We start from the raw sequence: 18,587 nt of genomic DNA, 5'->3' as shown, positions 1-18,587 counted from the left end.
GGAGAGGATGGAGGGGTTGTATCGTTTCCCCAGCCTCATCTTTATCAACCTCCCGTCTGGCTGTGTTCCTTGGAATCAACCCATTTCTTGTACTTGAGAGAGATTGGAGGGGTTGAATGGAGTTGAATGTTGGGACTAATAACTAATGTAAAACATACTTGTCCGTAAGACATTTTATAGGTTAACAAGAGCAGGCTGAAATACTGTACAAAAAAAGCAGCTCTTCTACCTACTACATCAAAATGAAATAGACCTGGTGTGGACAATGAAGGTATCTTTCCGTGTTTTGGATAAATATGCAGTCTTATTTCACACGGTTGAAACCTGCACGGCGTGACTACTGTCCCCACCTCCTGTCACTGTGAGGGCTGTGCTGCACCTCCTGTCACTGTGAGGGCTGTGCTGCACCTCCTGTCACTGTGAGGGCTGTGCTGCACCTCCTGTCACTGTGAGGGCTGTGCTGCACCTCCTGTCACTGTGAGGGCTGTGCTGCACCTCCTGTCACTGTGAGGGCTGTGCTGCACCTCCTGTCACTGTGAGGGCTGTCACTGTCACTGTGAGGGCTGTGCTGCACCTCCTGTCACTGTGAGGGCTGTGCTGCACCTCCTGTCACTGTGAGGGCTGTGCTGCACCTCCTGTCACTGTGAGGGCTGGGCTGTGCTGCACCTCCTGTCACTGTGAGGGGGCACCTCCTGTCACTGTGAGGCTGTGCTGCACCTCCTGTCACTGTGAGGGCTGTGCTGCACCTCCTGTCACTGTGAGGGCTGTGCTGCACCTCCTGTCACTGTGAGGGCTGTGCTGCACCTCCTGTCACTGTGAGGGCTGTGCTGCACCTCCTGTCACTGTGAGGGCTGTGCTGCACCTCCTGTCACTGTGAGGGCTGTGCTGCACCTCCTGTCACTGTGAGGGCTGTGCTGCACCTCCTGTCACTGTGAGGGCTGTGCTGCACCTCCTGTCACTGTGAGGGCTGTGCTGCACCTCCTGTCACTGTGAGGGCTGTGCTGCCGCTTGCTGCTGCTACTACTGGGTTCTACTACCCCGTGACATAGTATATACAAAGATATATAGAGAGCAACATGTCCATAGATAATCCTGCGGCACCTTTTCACAGTTGTAGAAATGATACAAGTAAATAGGTCTCAATATTTTGTGAAGTTAACTTATTACCACTTTTCATTTTTATAGACAAGTGTAGATTAAAGTTTTTATTTTTGGATTTGTATAATTTCAACTTTATGTACACATTTTGTTTCATTGGTTTATACTTTTTGTTTTAATCTGACACTTAATAAATGGCTCTAGTTCAAATCTTTAGGTTAACTTAAATATAAATTAAGGTTGGCTCAACTGCAATGTTTTATATGCGCTCTTAATGTGATGTTCACTCAGATTGTGTGTGTGTGTGTGTGAAAGCATATGTTGGGACATGTGTACACAGAGTATATCCAATATTAGGAACACTTATTGGGTTGCAGCCATCCCTCACTTCGTCGGGGCATGAACTCTACAAGGTGTTGAAAGCATTCCACAGGGATGCTGGCCCGTGTTGACTCTACAAGGTGTTGAAAGCATTCCACAGGGATGCTGGCCCGTGTTGACTCTACAAGGTGTTGAAAGCATTCCACAGGGATGCTGGCCCGTGTTGACAAGGTGTTGAAAGCATTCCACAGGGATGCTGGCCCGTGTTGACTCTACAAGGTGTTGAAAGCGTTCCACGGGGATGCTGGCCCATGTTGACAGCGTTCCACAGGGATGCTGGCCCATGTTGACTCCAATGCTTCCCACAGTTGTCCAGTTGGCTGGATGTCCTTTGGGCGGTGGACCATTCTTGATACACACGGGAAACTGTTGTGTGAAACCCAGCAGCGTTGCAGTTCTTGATACAAAGCGGTGTGCCTGGCACCTACTACCTTATACCCTGTTCAAAGGCTCTTGTCTTTCCCATTCACACACCATCCATGTCTCAAGGTTTAAAAATCCTTCTTTAACCTGTCTCCTCCCCTTCATCTACACTGAAGTGGATTTATCATAGCGTTCAGCTGGTCAGTCTCATGGAAAGAGCAGGTGTTCCTAATGGTTTTGTACACTGTGTACATTTGCCATGAGTCTTTATACATATGGTTAGCCCCTGATTAAATTACTTATGAAAGCTAACAATTACACTACATATTGCATGATTTTAGAAAATTGTCACCAAGCCATAGAATTTGGTAAATGTGAATGTTCAATTTGCTTGATAATCCCTAAATTTTACCGCACCACACCCAGACTCATGTATCTGTGTAGAAGACGTTTGACCGAGATGAATCTCTGATATTGTTTTAGCGAAGTGTGCTGGTGCTGACTGGGAATGCAGAAGTCCTCTTTTTCCTTGTACATTTCTTTTATTAAAGACTTAATTACAAATTGTTCCATGTGAATCTGGTGTTTAAATCACTAAAGTGCTATACATTCTCAACTTTGCATAAAGGATTTTATTAACAGCATTCAATAGTACAGCTCAAATTCCAAAACATCCTTACAAAACTGCAGAAGTACAACAAATAAATTCACAAAATGATAACCTTTGACCTACAGCACAGAATAAAAGGCAGATTGGGAAAGACTTTAAGCCTTTCATCTACCACAATATTGAAAATGAACATGACAAAACTCAAGACTTGTACTGTTACACAGTCGGACGACCAAGTCACTATAAAGATTTATCGATAATTTGATCAATGAGAAAGCATATCTAAAAAAAGGACAAATCAGAATAGTTTAACTAGAATGCAAGTTTCATGCGACATACTGTAGGTTTGGCACTGAAGGGTGAAAGTTTGAGTCGAGACGAAAAACGGTAAAACATCCAGTCTAACTTAAGGAATATCTGTAGCGATTAAGAGCTAAAAAAATATATATTTTAGTCCGTTTTTAATTTTCCTGTTGCATTACAAACCAAAATCTACACACAAATGTCCCATGTGTTGATGAACACCACAACTCCACTTCAAATGTTAGTTTTGAATGACAGGAGAAAAGAAAAGCAACCCTTCACACATCAACAAAATTAATTGGCATCATCAACCAGTAAAAAAAATGTTTACAATTTCATGCTGTTTTCGACCAATAGGAAAACACAACTAGTATGTAGGGGAAAAAAACATGATCCTTTCACTATTGATTATGAAGTAAACCAAATTAACATATTTAGATCAACGTACATGCCAGGGTTAGAGTCAATTTCAACTTTATCCAATAAATTCCGAAGCTAATGCAATTCAACTCAAATTTAAATCCACCTATGAATCCAATTTAAAAATTACTTTCCCCCCCCGAATTGACAATTAAAAATGTCCCAACACGGACGAGCAAAGAAATATTCATAGGACCTCTTGGAAAATAAATCTACTAAACATAAAAAGAGAATTTGATCTCTAGTAGGTGCTTTTGAATCTGGAAATGAGCAGAATCCGTCATAACAATTGAAGAGGCATCGCCAACCTTAGTCTCATGATCATGTTGAATCTGAAACGTCTTCTGGACTTAATCATATCATAGTGTCGACTACAGTTATTCTCTGGAATGTTGACTCTCAAAAACACACCAAGTCTTCACTGCCAGTCTACCAAGGTCAACCTGCTAACAGAATAGAGTCAACCAATAGCATCACTTTAGATATATATGTCTCTAAACCACACTCATCATAATGTAGGTCAACAGTTTCAGACATACCACGTCTTCAACAGGCAGCTCCACACCCACACGTCTTCAACAGGCAGCTCCACACCCACACGTCTTCAACAGGCAGCTCCACACCCACACGTCTTCAACAGGCAGCTCCACACCCACACGTCTTCAACAGGCAGCTCCACACGTCTTCAACAGGCAGCTCCACACCCACACGTCTTCAACAGGCAGCTCCACACCCACACGTCTTCAACAGGCAGCTCCACACCCACACGTCTTCAACAGGCAGCTCCACACCCACACGTCTTCAACAGGCAGCTCCACACCCACACGTCTTCAACAGGCAGCTCCACACCCACACGTCTTCAACAGGCAGCTCCACACCCACACGTCTTCAACAGGCAGCTCCACACCCACACGTCTTCAACAGGCAGCTCTACCAGCTCCACACCCACACATCTTCAACAGGCAGCTCTACCAGCTCCACACCCACACGTCTTCAACAGGCAGCTCTACCAGCTCCACTCAGCCACACCAGATCAGACCAATGTTACGATGTGCAATATCAAAAACAAAACGGCCTCACTGTGGAATCCTACATGATACTCATTGTGCAAGCTCTGTTGATTTACAGAGTTCCAACTCCACACAAACAGCTCCCCTGAACAGATCTATGATGTCTTGGGGGGGGTCTAATAGGGAAAATCCAAGCTGTGTGGTCTCAAATCCCTGTCCACTATACCAAACAAAGTCTCTCTGGCTTCTGGACACGACTGAAATTACAAACTATTTCCCCTCCGGCTCGGACGCTATGCCATTTATGAAGCACAAGGCTCTAAAGCAATATCCAGTGGTTTACCTTTATTGAAGACCTGAACCAACGTGTTCTGGAACCTGTGGCTGCACGTAACGACCAATAAGAAGTCTTCCAACAAGATAACACACCACCATATGTCCAGGGCTCAATCACAGCACAGAATGATAGATCACAAACTCACACCCACCCAACTCTGAGTTAAAATGGATCTGTTTGGCTGTCAGAGAAAGATATCTGTGCCATTGAGAAAGCTAAGCTTCAGATTCACAGGGAGCCGTTCTATCACAGAGGTGAAACTCTTACCATTACACTGGTCAAATATATATGCTTCTTACACATACAGAAAAGGCATTGAGTAAGAAAAACACAGAGAGAGAGAGGATGATGTAGAGGACAAGAGGGATACAGACCCAGTCACTAAGTCAGTAACAGGGGGCCTGTTGCCCTGCCTAGAAGAATGGTAGGGGTCAGGGGTTGTAGATGCCAAGGCTGGTTGCTTGGTAGTTTTCTGCTGTTAGTTCTATCTGTGGAGAAGTCATTTCTCCCGGTAGTACAGCAGGTACATCTTCAGAGGCTCCGGGAGGGGCAGGCAGAGAATCCTCTCTCTCAGGATGTTTATAGGTGGCTCTGCCCGGAGAAGCTCCCCTGTCTCCCTCTCTGCTTCCTCCTCTGCTTCCTCCTCCTCCTCCGCCGCAGCCTCCTCTCCCGCTCCCCGGGTTGCCCTTCCCTGCTCCTCCTCCTTCTGGCCCCCGCGGTTATTGTTGTTGTCCAGGGGGGCGGAGGTAGGGAGGGCACTGCTCAGTACCACAGAGTTACAGTGGCGCCGATGAATGCGCCGACGTTTAAAGCGCGGGCCGTACTTGTGGAGCCCACTGACCCCCAGGCCCCTGCCTCCTCCAAAAGAGCCCCGGCCTCGTTGCTGACCCCCCCTGTTGTCCGTGGTCACTCTCAGGGTGTGGCGGATGGCTATACGAGCCAGCTCTTGCAGCGTCCGCACCTCAAACGTGGCTGCTCCGTGGGTCACCAGAGATGATCGAAAGGAAAGGACACAGAGAATGATGGGAAAGTTAGAAAACGGTTAACATGAGAATTGTTTCCATGGTGACAAAAAGTTATTTTGGGGGTTTTCTATCGTCACTCAACTCTTTAAAAAAAAAGAAGGTACAAACAGACCACTAGAATGGCAGTGTCTGCCGGACGAGAGTACTTAGCACTTCTAAACAGTACTTAGCACCTCTAAACAGCTCCGGTAGAGAGTACTTAGCACCTCTAAACAGTGCTTAGCACCTCTAAACAGCTCCGGTAGAGAGTACTTAGCACCTCTAAACAGTACTTAGCACCTCTAAACAGCTCCGGTAGAGAGTACTTAGCACCTCTAAACAGCTCCGGTAGAGAGTAACTCGCACCTCTAAACAGCGCCGGTAGAGAGTACTTAGCACCTCTAAACAGTACTTATCGACCGCTAAACAGTACTTATCACCGCTAAACAGTACTTATCGCCGCTAAACAGTACTTATCGCCGCTAAACAGTACTTATCGCCGCTAAACAGTACTTATCGCCGCTAAACAGTACTTATCGCCGCTAAACAGTACTTATCGCCGCTAAACAGTACTTATCACCGCTAAACAGTACTTATCACCGCTAAACAGTACTTAGCACCTCTAAACAGTACTTATCGACCGCTAAACAGTACTTATCACCGCTAAACAGTGCCGGTAGAAATTTGCAGACTGATTCTACATGTAGAAATGGGCGAAATGAGGGCTGTCAGTCCTTATAACGCGCCGCACCGGAAAGCAAGCGAACGGACCCGGACTGTGCAGAGCGACAATCGGTCTGGCGAGTCATGTCCTTTGAACTGACTCCCATGTACAACAAACTGATGAGGCACTCACGTAGTGGGGCGGTCTTTGATGTTTTGATGTTACTGGTGTAATCTTTGGGGAGCACCAGGGGAGCGAAGGACACAGCAATGATCTTTTTGGTCTCCCAGCTGCTCTGGCCTGTACGAGTGATCTTGGTTAGCTAGAAAGGGGAAAACAAGAGGTTATGAGTGCAATACAAGAGGGTACATCACAGCAGTGGTTCTCAAACTGTGCCACCTCCCAAATGGTTTCAAAAAATAATAAAAACATGTATTTTCAAAAAAGGAACTCAGCCCCGGCTTTCAATTTACTGTTGAAAGTTGTAATAGTAGAATGCACAAGGTGACATTTTGTAGTTGGGTATTACATCATCAGTTCCTCTTGTTATGTCAGTCATTACAGACCATTAGAGAAATGTCCAGATCAACAAGCCCATGTCAGCTGTTTCATTTTTTTTAACCCTTAAATGTTGTTGTAATGTGTGAGTCACTCGGATATCATCACATGAATAAACATTAGACATGGTCAAATGTATAGAATTGGAAGACAATGGGATTTAAACCTGAAACTTCTCTCTACCAACAAGAGGGGTGTGAACAGTTTGTGTCATGAACAGTGCTTGTGCCTGTAGAATTAGACATGTGTGTGTGTGTGTGGGGGGTTCCCCAATGCTAGAAAGGAGGCCTGAGTAAAACAGTTTGGTAACCCCTATATTAGGGTACATCCTTTTTGTGTAAGGGTCAGGTAATAGCACTCATTTAACATGTATGCATTTCAGCGTGAGTGTGTTGGTGTTTATACACACCTTCTCCTCTAGGGGCAGTACCAGAATACCCCCCACCTTCAGCAGGTTCATCATGTATTCCTCGTGGTCTCTCTGCACCCCCGCCCCACAATACACCCTGTCATACTGTCTGCACTCAGAGGGGATCTCCAGGCAGTTCCCCGCCACAAAGGAAGGCTCGCAGAACTCAAACCTAAAAAACACAAATACAGCATAAACAAAGAGACAAAAAAATTCTTATGCAGGCTACACATGAAGTCACTGATGTCGACAGACAGACAAGACTGCTCTAGATGGGGAAGGAAATCAGAGGTAAAGTGTCTCACTTGTCAAAGCTTTCACTGGTTTTGATGAAGTAGTCTAGCTTCTGGTAGGCATACTCAATCACATCAGCATATAACTCCACCCCATGGTTCACACCAAATGGACCTGGAACCAGGATAACAACAGAACAACCATGCGAGTTTTGTACAATCCACAATGAATTTTAATAAAGAAAATACACTTTTCCAATCAGCTGGCCTGCTGATTTCCCCATTTCCAGTCCCAATAAGGCCCAGAGTGGTTGTACCACCTGCTACAGTAACTCACCCAGTATGAGGCCCAGAGTGGTTGTACCACCTGCTACAGTAACTCACCCAGTATGAGGCCCAGAGTGGTTGTACCATCTGCTACAGTAACTCACCCAGTATGAGGCCCAGAGTGGTTGTACCATCTGCTACAGTAACTCACCCAGTATGAGGCCCAGAGTGGTTGTACCACCTGCTACAGTAACTCACCCAGTATGAGGCCCAGAGTGGTTGTACCGTCTACTACAGTAACTCACCCAGTATGAGGCCCAGAGTGGTTGTACCATCTACTACAGTAACTCACCCAGTATGAGGCCCAGAGTGGTTGTACCATCTACTACAGTAACTCACCCAGTATGAGGCCAAGAGTGGTTGTACCACCTGCTACAGTAACTCACCCAGTATGAGGCCCAGAGTGGTTGTACCATCTGCTACAGTAACTCACCCAGTATGAGGCCCAGAGTGGTTGTACCACCTGCTACAGTAACTCACCCAGTATGAGGCCCAGAGTGGTTGTACCACCTGCTACAGTAACTCACCCAGTATGAGGCCCAGAGTGGTTGTACCATCTGCTACAGTAACTCACCCAGTATGAGGCCCAGAGTGGTTGTACCATCTGCTACAGTAACTCACCCAGTATGAGGCCCAGAGTGGTTGTACCATCTGCTACAGTAACTCACCCAGTATGAGGCCAAGAGTGGTTGTACCACCTGCTACAGTAACTCACCCAGTATGAGGCCCAGAGTGGTTGTACCGTCTACTACAGTAACTCACCCAGTATGAGGCCCAGAGTGGTTGTACCATCTACTACAGTAACTCACCCAGTATGAGGCCCAGAGTGGTTGTACCATCTACTACAGTAACTCACCCAGTATGAGGCCAAGAGTGGTTGTACCACCTGCTACAGTAACTCACCCAGTATGAGGCCCAGAGTGGTTGTACCATCTGCTACAGTAACTCACCCAGTATGAGGCCCAGAGTGGTTGTACCACCTGCTACAGTAACTCACCCAGTATGAGGCCCAGAGTGGTTGTACCATCTGCTACAGTAACTCACCCAGTATGAGGCCCAGAGTGGTTGTACCATCTGCTACAGTAACTCACCCAGTATGAGGCCCAGAGTGGTTGTACCATCTGCTACAGTAACTCACCCAGTATGAGGCCCAGAGTGGTTGTACCATCTGCTACAGTAACTCACCCAGTATGAGGCCAAGAGTGGTTGTACCACCTGCTACAGTAACTCACCCAGTATGAGGCCCAGAGTGGTTGTACCACCAGTAACTCACCCAGTATGAGGCCCAGAGTGGTTGTACCAGTAACTCACCCAGTATGAGGCCCAGAGTGGTTGTACCACCTGCTACAGTAACTCACCCAGTATGAGGCCCAGAGTGGTTGTACCATCTGCTACAGTAACTCACCCAGTATGAGGCCCAGAGTGGTTGTACCATCTGCTACAGTAACTCACCCAGTATGAGGCCCAGAGTGGTTGTACCATCTGCTACAGTAACTCACCCAGTATGAGGCCCAGAGTGGTTGTACCACCTGCTACAGTAACTCACCCAGTATGAGTCCCACCATAGTGCTGAGGTACCCCGTCCCACTGCCCAGGTTGAGGAAGGACAGGCCCGGGTGCAGGTCCAGGGCCTCCATCACCTCAGAGTAGATGCAGGGTGCTGATAGGTGGATGTTGCCGTGCCTCCAGGCCAGGTCCTTGTAGGCGCTGTCACGGTACTCCTCCAGGTAGTAGTCGGCCCGGTCGATGGCCCTGAAGGCCCGCTCCACCAGGTCCGAACGGATGTAGTGTGCCTCCTTCAGGTTGTCAATCAACTCGTCATTATCCTCCCCAGCGCTCACAGCTCCTCCCATCTTAGCTGGAGAGAAGGGTCACTTCTGGGCCTTTATCTGAAGAAGAGACATTTTTAAGTTATCTGCAATTGAATTCAAAAGTGTCTCTTGCATTGCGACGACTAACTAAATAAAAACTTCAACAAAACCGCCTCCTTGTCATATCTTGTACATTTCAGATTAAACCAGCCATCCCCTTTTGCATTAGAATGACCAATACTGAAAGAGCTACCTAAAAAGTCTTCCTCAACACATTAGGTGTGATCGCCGTACCTGTGGCTTGTACCTGTGAACGACGCCAATGGGGAGATGATAGGACTACCAGCCAAATGTTTACTGGGCCTGCTGTGTCATAAAGCAATAGAGAAGAAAGGAGCTTGATGATGCCCACGAGACATTGTGTTTGATTGCCAAATGACTCATGCAAGCACAATAAATAAAGTGTGAAATGTAGGAGAATATTTTCCTCGATGGTAATAACTATTTCAGAATAACATTCGGTACGAATTTTTCAGATATGAAAAAAAAAACACGACCATAGGATGGCGCTGTAGAACCTGACGGACCTGTGCCTTGGGTCAAGAGAAAAGTCTTACCCAATCCAACTCTGACCAGAATATATCAATAACATATGCGCGAACCCATGTCATTTAAATCGCTTAGTTACTATCTACATAGTTTTTTAAAAATTGGTTGTCACATTGGAAATCTGAAAAAAGACAAAACAGGCAACAACAATCGTAATCTGAGTCTTCCACGCACGCAGACAGCAAAACAAAGATTCGGTACAAGGCAAGGACGACAGACAATACACATACAGCCACCAAAATAACTCTAATATATAATTACCTACAATTTGATAATCAATTGTTTTGTTTTAAAATGCCGATTGCTGCTATTGATTTGTTTGTCTTCAGGCTTTTGTTCGGAAACGCTCACACAGTGTGCACCGCTAGCTACACGTAAACGTTCAACCAGCCGACGTACTTACGTCACACGTACGTTATGTAAATCCGACACATTTTTACTTTAAAAAATATATTTTTACAATCGAATAAACGTTCTGATTGGTTATTGATTAATACCATTTCTGAAAATAATTGGCCTAAACATAAAATAGTAATTAAACAAGCACATTACTAAAGTGAATGTGATAGAGAATAACTTTTTTTTTCCAGAAGGAGCATCAGTATATTGTAGTGCTATATGATTGCTCACATTTCATCACTCCTGATTAATATAGCACACCAATCAGTTGAATACGATTTTTGTACTTAACTTTAGGATTAGGGTTGAGCTGGGATGATGTGGACATGAAGCTATAGATTTAGGGTTTAGCTGGGATGTGGACATTACAGTTTTTTCCAACTGCTTACACACAAAATATTTTCATGTCACAATTTTTGAAACCTCTCACTCAAAGTGCAAAACTACACACCAAATATCCAAAACCATAAGCTATTTCTCAGCCTTTGACTCAGTTGTCAATTACATAAAACACATTTTTCAAAACACTACACACAATTCTCTACCTAAAACACAAAAATCTAACAGGAAGTGACTTGCTTTCCTTTTCCAAACACAACCAATCAAAATGCTACACTTATTCACCAGGTTACACACACACTCCTCACATGTGCAAACAATAATAGCTTAACTGATCACTAACCAATCACTGCTTTACTGTAGCATAGGCCTATAAATAGTCAAAGGATGACCTGTTTTGAACAATGGATGCCAACAATGGACAGAGAGCAAGAGGAAGATGAAGAAGAGGATGAGGGCAAAGAAGAGAAGGAAGGAGAGCCATCTCTGATGAGATTAGGGCAACACTTGTTGATCATGTGATCAACCCCGGTTTGACCATGAGAGAGACTGGACTGAGAGTCCAGCCCAACTTGAGTCGATTTACAATGGCGTCAATATTTCAGAAACAAAAGATAATAAGACCAGGTATGCAAATATATAATGACAATTTTTAGCATTACAGTAATGTACTGTAAAATACGTATGACTGCATAGTATTGTATAAACATTTGTGACTCTAAGCCATCCATTTACTGCACTGCATTGAATGAATGAGGTTGGTTATCATACTGTACTACATGTGGGGACATAGAGGTTGGATATGCCATGCTAGGAGATACTTTCCTCCATGTGGGGACAAAGAGGTTGCCTCTGTCCAAGGTTGGATACGCCATGCTAGGAGATACTTCCCTCGATGTTTGGCAAGAGAACTAAACTTGTGATGTGGACAAAGTATTGTGGCCAGACACAGGCCGGAGAAGAGATGAAGCGTAAGCTTAGCACTGGTGGGCTGAGCCGGGATGTGGACATTGAACTAGGGTTAGGTTTAGGGTTGAGCTGGGATGTTGACATTAAATGAGGGTTAGGTTTAGGGTTGAGCTGGGATGTGGACATTAAACTAGGTTTAGGGTTGAGCTGGGATGTGGACATTAAACTAGGGTTAGGTTTATCAACCTGAATACAACGGGTGTAGTCTAAACTGTGAAACGCTTTCTTACAAGCCTTCCCAATGATGCATAGTTAAACAATTTAAGTATAAATACAAATAGTAAATCAGAACTATATACAGGGAGTACCAGATCAATGTGGAGCTATATACAGGGAGTACCAGATCAATGTGGAGCTATATACAGGGAGTACCAGTACCAGATCAATGTGCAGAGGTACGAGGTATTTGAGGTGGATACGTACATGAAGGCAGGGTGAAGTGTCTAGACATCAGGATAGATAATAATAAGGTATTTGAGGTAGATATGTACATGAAGGCAGGGTAAAGTGTCTAGACATCAGGATAGATAATAATAAGGTATTTGAGGTAGATACGTACATGAAGGCAGGGTAAAGTGTCTAGACATCAGGATAGATAATAATAAGGTATTTGAGGTAGATATGTACATGAAGGCAGGGTGAAGTGTCTAGACATCAGGATAGATAATAATAAGGTATTTGAGGTAGATATGTACATGAAGGCAGGGTGAAGTGTCTAGACATCAGGATAGATAATAATAAGGTATTTGAGGTAGATATGTACATGAAGGCAGGGTAAAGTGACTAAGCATCAGGATAGATAATAATAAGGTATTTGAGGTAGATATGTACATGAAGGCAGGGTAAAGTGACTAGACATCAGGATAGATAATAATAAGGTATTTGAGGTAGATATGTACATGAAGGCAGGGTGAAGTGACTAGACATCAGGATAGATAATAATAAGGTATTTGAGGTAGATATGTACATGAAGGCAGGGTGAAGTGACTAGACATCAGGATAGATAATAATAAGGTATTTGAGGTAGATATGTACATGAAGGCAGGGTGAAGTGACTAGACATCAGGATAGATAATAATAAGGTATTTGAGGTAGATATGTACATGAAGGCAGGGTGAAGTGTCTAGACATCAGGATAGATAATAATAAGGTATTTGAGGTAGATATGTACATGAAGGCAGGGTGAAGTGTCTAGACATCAGGATAGATAATAATAAGGTATTTGAGGTAGATATGTACATGAAGGCAGGGTAAAGTGTCTAGGCATCAGGATAGATAATAATAAGGTATTTGAGGTAGATATGTACATGAAGGCAGAGTAAAGTGTCTAGACATCAGGATAGATAATAATAAGGTATTTGAGGTAGATATGTACATGAAGGAAGGGTGAAGTGTCTAGACATCAGGATAGATAATAATAAGGTATTTGAGGTAGATATGTACATGAAGGCAGGGTGAAGTGACTAGACATCAGGATAGATAATAATAAGGTATTTGAGGTAGATATGTACATGAAGGCAGGGTAAAGTGTCTAGACATCAGGATAGATAATAATAAGGTATTTGAGGTAGATATGTACATGAAGGCAGGGTAAAGTGACTAGGCATCAGGATAGATAATAATAAGGTATTTGAGGTAGATATGTACATGAAGGCAGGGTAAAGTGACTAGGCATCAGGATAGATAATAATAAGGTATTTGAGGTAGATATGTACATGAAGGCAGGGTAAAGTGACTAGGCATCAGGATAGATAATAATAAGGTATTTGAGGTAGATATGTACATGAAGGCAGGGTGAAGTGTCTAGACATCAGGATAGATAATAATAAGGTATTTGAGGTAGATATGTACATGAAGGCAGGGTAAAGTGACTAGGCATCAGGATAGATAATAATAAGGTATTTGAGGTAGATATGTACATGAAGGCAGGGTGAAGTGTCTAGACATCAGGATAGATAATAATAAGGTATTTGAGGTAGATATGTACATGAAGGCAGAGTAAAGTGACTAGACATCAGGATAGATAATAATAAGGTATTTGAGGTAGATATGTACATGAAGGCAGGGTAAAGTGACTAGGCATCAGGATAGATAATAATAAGGTATTTGAGGTAGATATGTACATGAAGGCAGGGTGAAGTGTCTAGACATCAGGATAGATAATAATAAGGTATTTGAGGTAGATATGTACATGAAGGCAGGGTAAAGTGTCTAGACATCAGGATAGATAATAATAAGGTATTTGAGGTAGATATGTACATGAAGGCAGGGTAAAGTGACTAGGCATCAGGATAGATAATAATAAGGTATTTGAGGTAGATATGTACATGAAGGCAGGGTGAAGTGTCTAGACATCAGGATAGATAATAATAAGGTATTTGAGGTAGATATGTACATGAAGGCAGGGTAAAGTGACTAGACATCAGGATAGATAATAATAAGGTATTTGAGGTAGATATGTACATGAAGGCAGGGTAAAGTGACTAGGCATCAGGATAGATAATAATAAGGTATTTGAGGTAGATATGTACATGAAGGCAGAGTAAAGTGACTAGGCATCAGGATAGATAATAATAAGGTATTTGAGGTAGATATGTACATGAAGGCAGGGTGAAGTGTCTAGACATCAGGATAGATAATAATAAGGTATTTGAGGTAGATATGTACATGAAGGCAGGGTAAAGTGACTAGGCATCAGGATAGATAATAATAAGGTATTTGAGGTAGATATGTACATGAAGGCAGGGTAAAGTGACTAGGCATCAGGATAGATAATAATAAGGTATTTGAGGTAGATATGTACATGAAGGCAGGGTGAAGTGTCTAGACATCAGGATAGATAATAATAAGGTATTTGAGGTAGATATGTACATGAAGGCAGGGTAAAGTGTCTAGACATCAGGATAGATAATAATAAGGTATTTGAGGTAGATATGTACATGAAGGCAGGGTAAAGTGACTAGGCATCAGGATAGATAATAATAAGGTATTTGAGGTAGATATGTACATGAAGGCAGGGTAAAGTGACTAGGCATCAGGATAGATAATAATAAGGTATTTGAGGTAGATATGTACATGAAGGCAGGGTAAAGTGACTAGGCATCAGGATAGATAATAATAAGGTATTTGAGGTAGATATGTACATGAAGGCAGGGTGAAGTGTCTAGACATCAGGATAGATAATAATAAGGTATTTGAGGTAGATATGTACATGAAGGCAGGGTAAAGTGACTAGGCATCAGTATAGATAATAATAAGGTATTTGAGGTAGATATGTACATGAAGGCAGGGTGAAGTGTCTAGACATCAGGATAGATAATAATAAGGTATTTGAGGTAGATATGTACATGAAGGCAGGGTAAAGTGTCTAGACATCAGGATAGATAATAATAAGGTATTTGAGGTAGATATGTACATGAAGGCAGGGTAAAGTGACTAGGCATCAGGATAGATAATAATAAGGTATTTGAGGTAGATATGTACATGAAGGCAGGGTGAAGTGTCTAGACATCAGGATAGATAATAATAAGGTATTTGAGGTAGATATGTACATGAAGGCAGGGTAAAGTGTCTAGACATCAGGATAGATAATAATAAGGTATTTGAGGTAGATATGTACATGAAGGCAGGGTAAAGTGACTAGGCATCAGGATAGATAATAATAAGGTATTTGAGGTAGATATGTACATGAAGGCAGGGTGAAGTGTCTAGACATCAGGATAGATAATAATAAGGTATTTGAGGTAGATATGTACATGAAGGCAGGGTAAAGTGACTAGACATCAGGATAGATAATAATAAGGTATTTGAGGTAGATATGTACATGAAGGCAGGGTAAAGTGACTAGGCATCAGGATAGATAATAATAAGGTATTTGAGGTAGATATGTACATGAAGGCAGAGTAAAGTGACTAGGCATCAGGATAGATAATAATAAGGTATTTGAGGTAGATATGTACATGAAGGCAGGGTGAAGTGTCTAGACATCAGGATAGATAATAATAAGGTATTTGAGGTAGATATGTACATGAAGGCAGGGTGAAGTGTCTAGACATCAGGATAGATAATAATAAGGTAGTTGAGGTAGATATGTACATGAAGGCAGGGTAAAGTGACTAGACATCAGGATAGATAATAATAAGGTATTTGAGGTAGATATGCACATGAAGGCAGGGTGAAGTGTCTAGACATCAGGATAGATAATAATAAGGTATTTGAGGTAGATATGTACATGAAGGCAGGGTGAAGTGTCTAGACATCAGGATAGATAATAATAAGGTATTTGAGGTAGATATGTACATGAAGGCAGGGTAAAGTGTCTCGACATCAGGATAGATAATAATAAGGTATTTGAGGTAGATATGTACATGAAGGCAGGGTAAAGTGACTAGGCATCAGGATAGATAATAATAAGGTATTTGAGGTAGATATGTACATGAAGGCAGGGTAAAGTGACTAGGCATCAGGATAGATAATAATAAGGTATTTGAGGTAGATATGTACATGAAGGCAGGGTAAAGTGACTAGGCATCAGGATAGATAATAATAAGGTATTTGAGGTAGATATGTACATGAAGGCAGGGTAAAGTGACTAGGCATCAGGATAGATAATAATAAGGTATTTGAGGTAGATATGTACATGAAGGCAGGGTGAAGTGTCTAGGCATCAGGATAGATAATAATAAGGTATTTGAGGTAGATATGTACATGAAGGAAGGGTGAAGTGTCTAGACATCAGGATAGATAATAATAAGGTATTTGAGGTAGATATGTACATGAAGGCAGGGTAAAGTGACTAGGCATCAGGATAGATAATAATAAGGTATTTGAGGTAGATATGTACATGAAGGCAGGGTGAAGTGACTAGACATCAGGATAGATAATAATAAGGTATTTGAGGTAGATATGTACATGAAGGCAGGGTGAAGTGACTAGACATCAGGATAGATAATAATAAGGTATTTGAGGTAGATATGTACATGAAGGCAGGGTAAAGTGACTAGACATCAGGATAGATAATAATAAGGTATTTGAGGTAGATATGTACATGAAGGCAGGGTAAAGTGACTAGACATCAGGATAGATAATAATAAGGTATTTGAGGTAGATATGTACATGAAGGCAGGGTGAAGTGTCTAGACATCAGGATAGATAATAATAAGGTATTTGAGGTAGATATGTACATGAAGGCAGGGTGAAGTGACTAGACATCAGGATAGATAATAATAAGGTATTTGAGGTAGATATGTACATGAAGGCAGGGTGAAGTGACTAGACATCAGGATAGATAATAATAAGGTATTTGAGGTAGATATGTACATGAAGGCAGGGTAAAGTGACTAGACATCAGGATAGATAATAATAAGGTATTTGAGGTAGATATGTACATGAAGGCAGGGTGAAGTGTCTAGACATCAGTATAGATAATAATAAGGTATTTGAGGTAGATATGTACATGAAGGCAGGGTGAAGTGTCTAGACATCAGGATAGATAATAATAAGGTATTTGAGGTAGATATGTACATGAAGGCAGGGTGAAGTTTCTTCTTAAAGAACAGCGGACCAGCAGCAAATGGCGTGTGTGTTGTCGGCGTGTGTGTTGTCGGCGTGTGTGTTGTCGGTGTGTGTGTTGTCGGCGTGCGTGTTGTCGGTGTGTGTGTTGTCGGCGTGCGTGTTGTCGGTGTGTCTGTGTGTTGGAGTGTGTCTTAGTGTGTGTGTGTCACCTCACAGTCTCCTTTATTCCATGAGATGCTGTTTAATCTGTTTTAAAAAAATAACGGTAATTCTTCTGTTTGCTGAGTAACTGTAAATGGAAGGGAGTTCCATGGGACCACGGCTCTGTATGATACTGTGAGTGAAGAGACCCCTGGTGGCATGTCTTGTGGCGTATGTACGGGTGTCTGAGCTGAATGTTATTTGATTATGCAGACAATGTGGATTCTTCATCACAGTCATATATGCACAGTCACTTTAACTATACTTTAACTATACATTCATGTACATATGTACATACTACCTCAATTGGCCCGACCAACCAGTCTCCCTCACATTGGCTAACAGGGCTATCTGCATTGTGTCCCACCACCCGCCAACCCCTCTTTACGCTACTGCTACTCTCTGTTCATCATATATGCATAGTCACTTTGACCATATCTACATGTACATACTACCTCAATCAGCCCAAATAACCCTAACCCTAACCCTAACCCTAACCCTAACCCTAACCCTATTTCTTTACTTACCTATTGTTCACCTAATACCGTTTTTGTAGAGCCTGTAAGTAAGCATTTCACTGTACAACACCTGTTGTATTCGGCACACGTTACAAATAAACTTTGATTTGATGGAAACTCACAGTGGTGAAATATTATGTAGCTAAAAGTAACGTGTCAGCCTTTTAATTGTCCAAATATTTAAAAAATAAAAAAAAACTGAGGTCTTCGAGAATGTTTTTGAAACCAAATACGGTGCTTTTAGTTGTAGATGTATTTAAGACCAGTTTATTATGAATCACCCATTCTGACACTGACTCTAAATACTTATTTAAAATTTCAATGAGCTCACTGGCTTTGGGTGCTGACATGTAGAGTGTGGAATCCTCTGCATACATACACTACCGGTCAGAAGTTTGGGGTCACTTAGAAATGTCCTTGTTTTTGAAAGAAAAGCACATTTTCTGTCCATTAAAATAACATCAAATTGATCAGAAATACAGTGTAGACATTGTAAATGACTATTGTAGC

General features: G+C 42.5%; 1 protein-coding gene and 3 long non-coding RNA genes across 6 annotated transcripts; 2 read left to right on the top strand and 2 right to left on the bottom strand.

Moving 5' to 3' along the window:
• Window positions 1-378: 378 nt before the first annotated feature.
• On the bottom strand, window positions 379-854 carry LOC127913170 (uncharacterized). The gene is made up of 3 exons (XR_008084956.1): window positions 718-854; window positions 575-632; window positions 379-524 (listed from the first exon to the last, which is right to left on the bottom strand). It is a non-coding gene; the product is annotated as an uncharacterized LOC127913170 (long non-coding RNA).
• An 18-nt stretch (window positions 855-872) lies between these two features.
• LOC127913169 (uncharacterized) lies at window positions 873-2,409 on the top strand. Its single transcript, XR_008084955.1, has 2 exons — window positions 873-1,607; window positions 1,651-2,409. It is a non-coding gene; the product is annotated as an uncharacterized LOC127913169 (long non-coding RNA).
• Window positions 2,410-2,543: 134 nt separating this feature from the next.
• LOC118374215 (protein-L-isoaspartate O-methyltransferase domain-containing protein 2) lies at window positions 2,544-10,547 on the bottom strand. The gene is made up of 7 exons (XM_052484743.1): window positions 10,403-10,547; window positions 9,823-9,894; window positions 9,264-9,606; window positions 7,463-7,565; window positions 7,158-7,329; window positions 6,383-6,512; window positions 2,544-5,494 (listed from the first exon to the last, which is right to left on the bottom strand). The coding sequence occupies exons 3-7, from the start codon at window positions 9,568-9,570 to the stop codon at window positions 5,022-5,024; spliced, it is 1,185 nt and encodes a 394-aa protein (XP_052340703.1). The 5' UTR covers window positions 9,571-9,606; window positions 9,823-9,894; window positions 10,403-10,547; the 3' UTR covers window positions 2,544-5,021.
• A 3,821-nt stretch (window positions 10,548-14,368) lies between these two features.
• LOC127912996 (uncharacterized) lies at window positions 14,369-17,245 on the top strand. 3 transcript variants are annotated; one of them, XR_008084331.1, is made up of 5 exons: window positions 14,369-14,431; window positions 15,588-15,714; window positions 15,919-15,995; window positions 16,812-16,947; window positions 17,152-17,245. It is a non-coding gene; the product is annotated as an uncharacterized LOC127912996 (long non-coding RNA). The 3 variants fall into 3 exon arrangements; XR_008084333.1 differs by lacking the exon at window positions 16,812-16,947; XR_008084332.1 differs by lacking the exon at window positions 17,152-17,245 and having other exon boundaries at window positions 16,812-16,965.
• Window positions 17,246-18,587: the final 1,342 nt, after the last annotated feature.

This window comes from Oncorhynchus keta, chromosome 28, assembly GCF_023373465.1.
Source record: "Oncorhynchus keta strain PuntledgeMale-10-30-2019 chromosome 28, Oket_V2, whole genome shotgun sequence".
Classification (NCBI taxonomy): Eukaryota; Metazoa; Chordata; class Actinopteri; order Salmoniformes; family Salmonidae; genus Oncorhynchus; species Oncorhynchus keta.
Note: the sequence above shows the minus strand (reverse complement) of the source record. Positions and strands in the feature narration are given on the sequence as shown.

Excerpts from the sequence above, each read along its gene's own strand:
- LOC118374215 (XM_052484743.1), bottom strand. The coding sequence starts at position 9,570 with ATGGGAGGAGCTGTGAGCGCTGGGGAGGATAATGACGAGTTGATTGAC. Across the intron at positions 7,566-9,263 it reads TATGGTGGGACTCATACTGG|GTCCATTTGGTGTGAACCAT; the intron begins GTGAGTTACTGT and ends TCCTGGTTCCAG. Across the intron at positions 5,495-6,382 it reads ATCAAAGACCGCCCCACTAC|CCACGTTTGAGGTGCGGACG; the intron begins GTGAGTGCCTCA and ends CCCACGGAGCAG.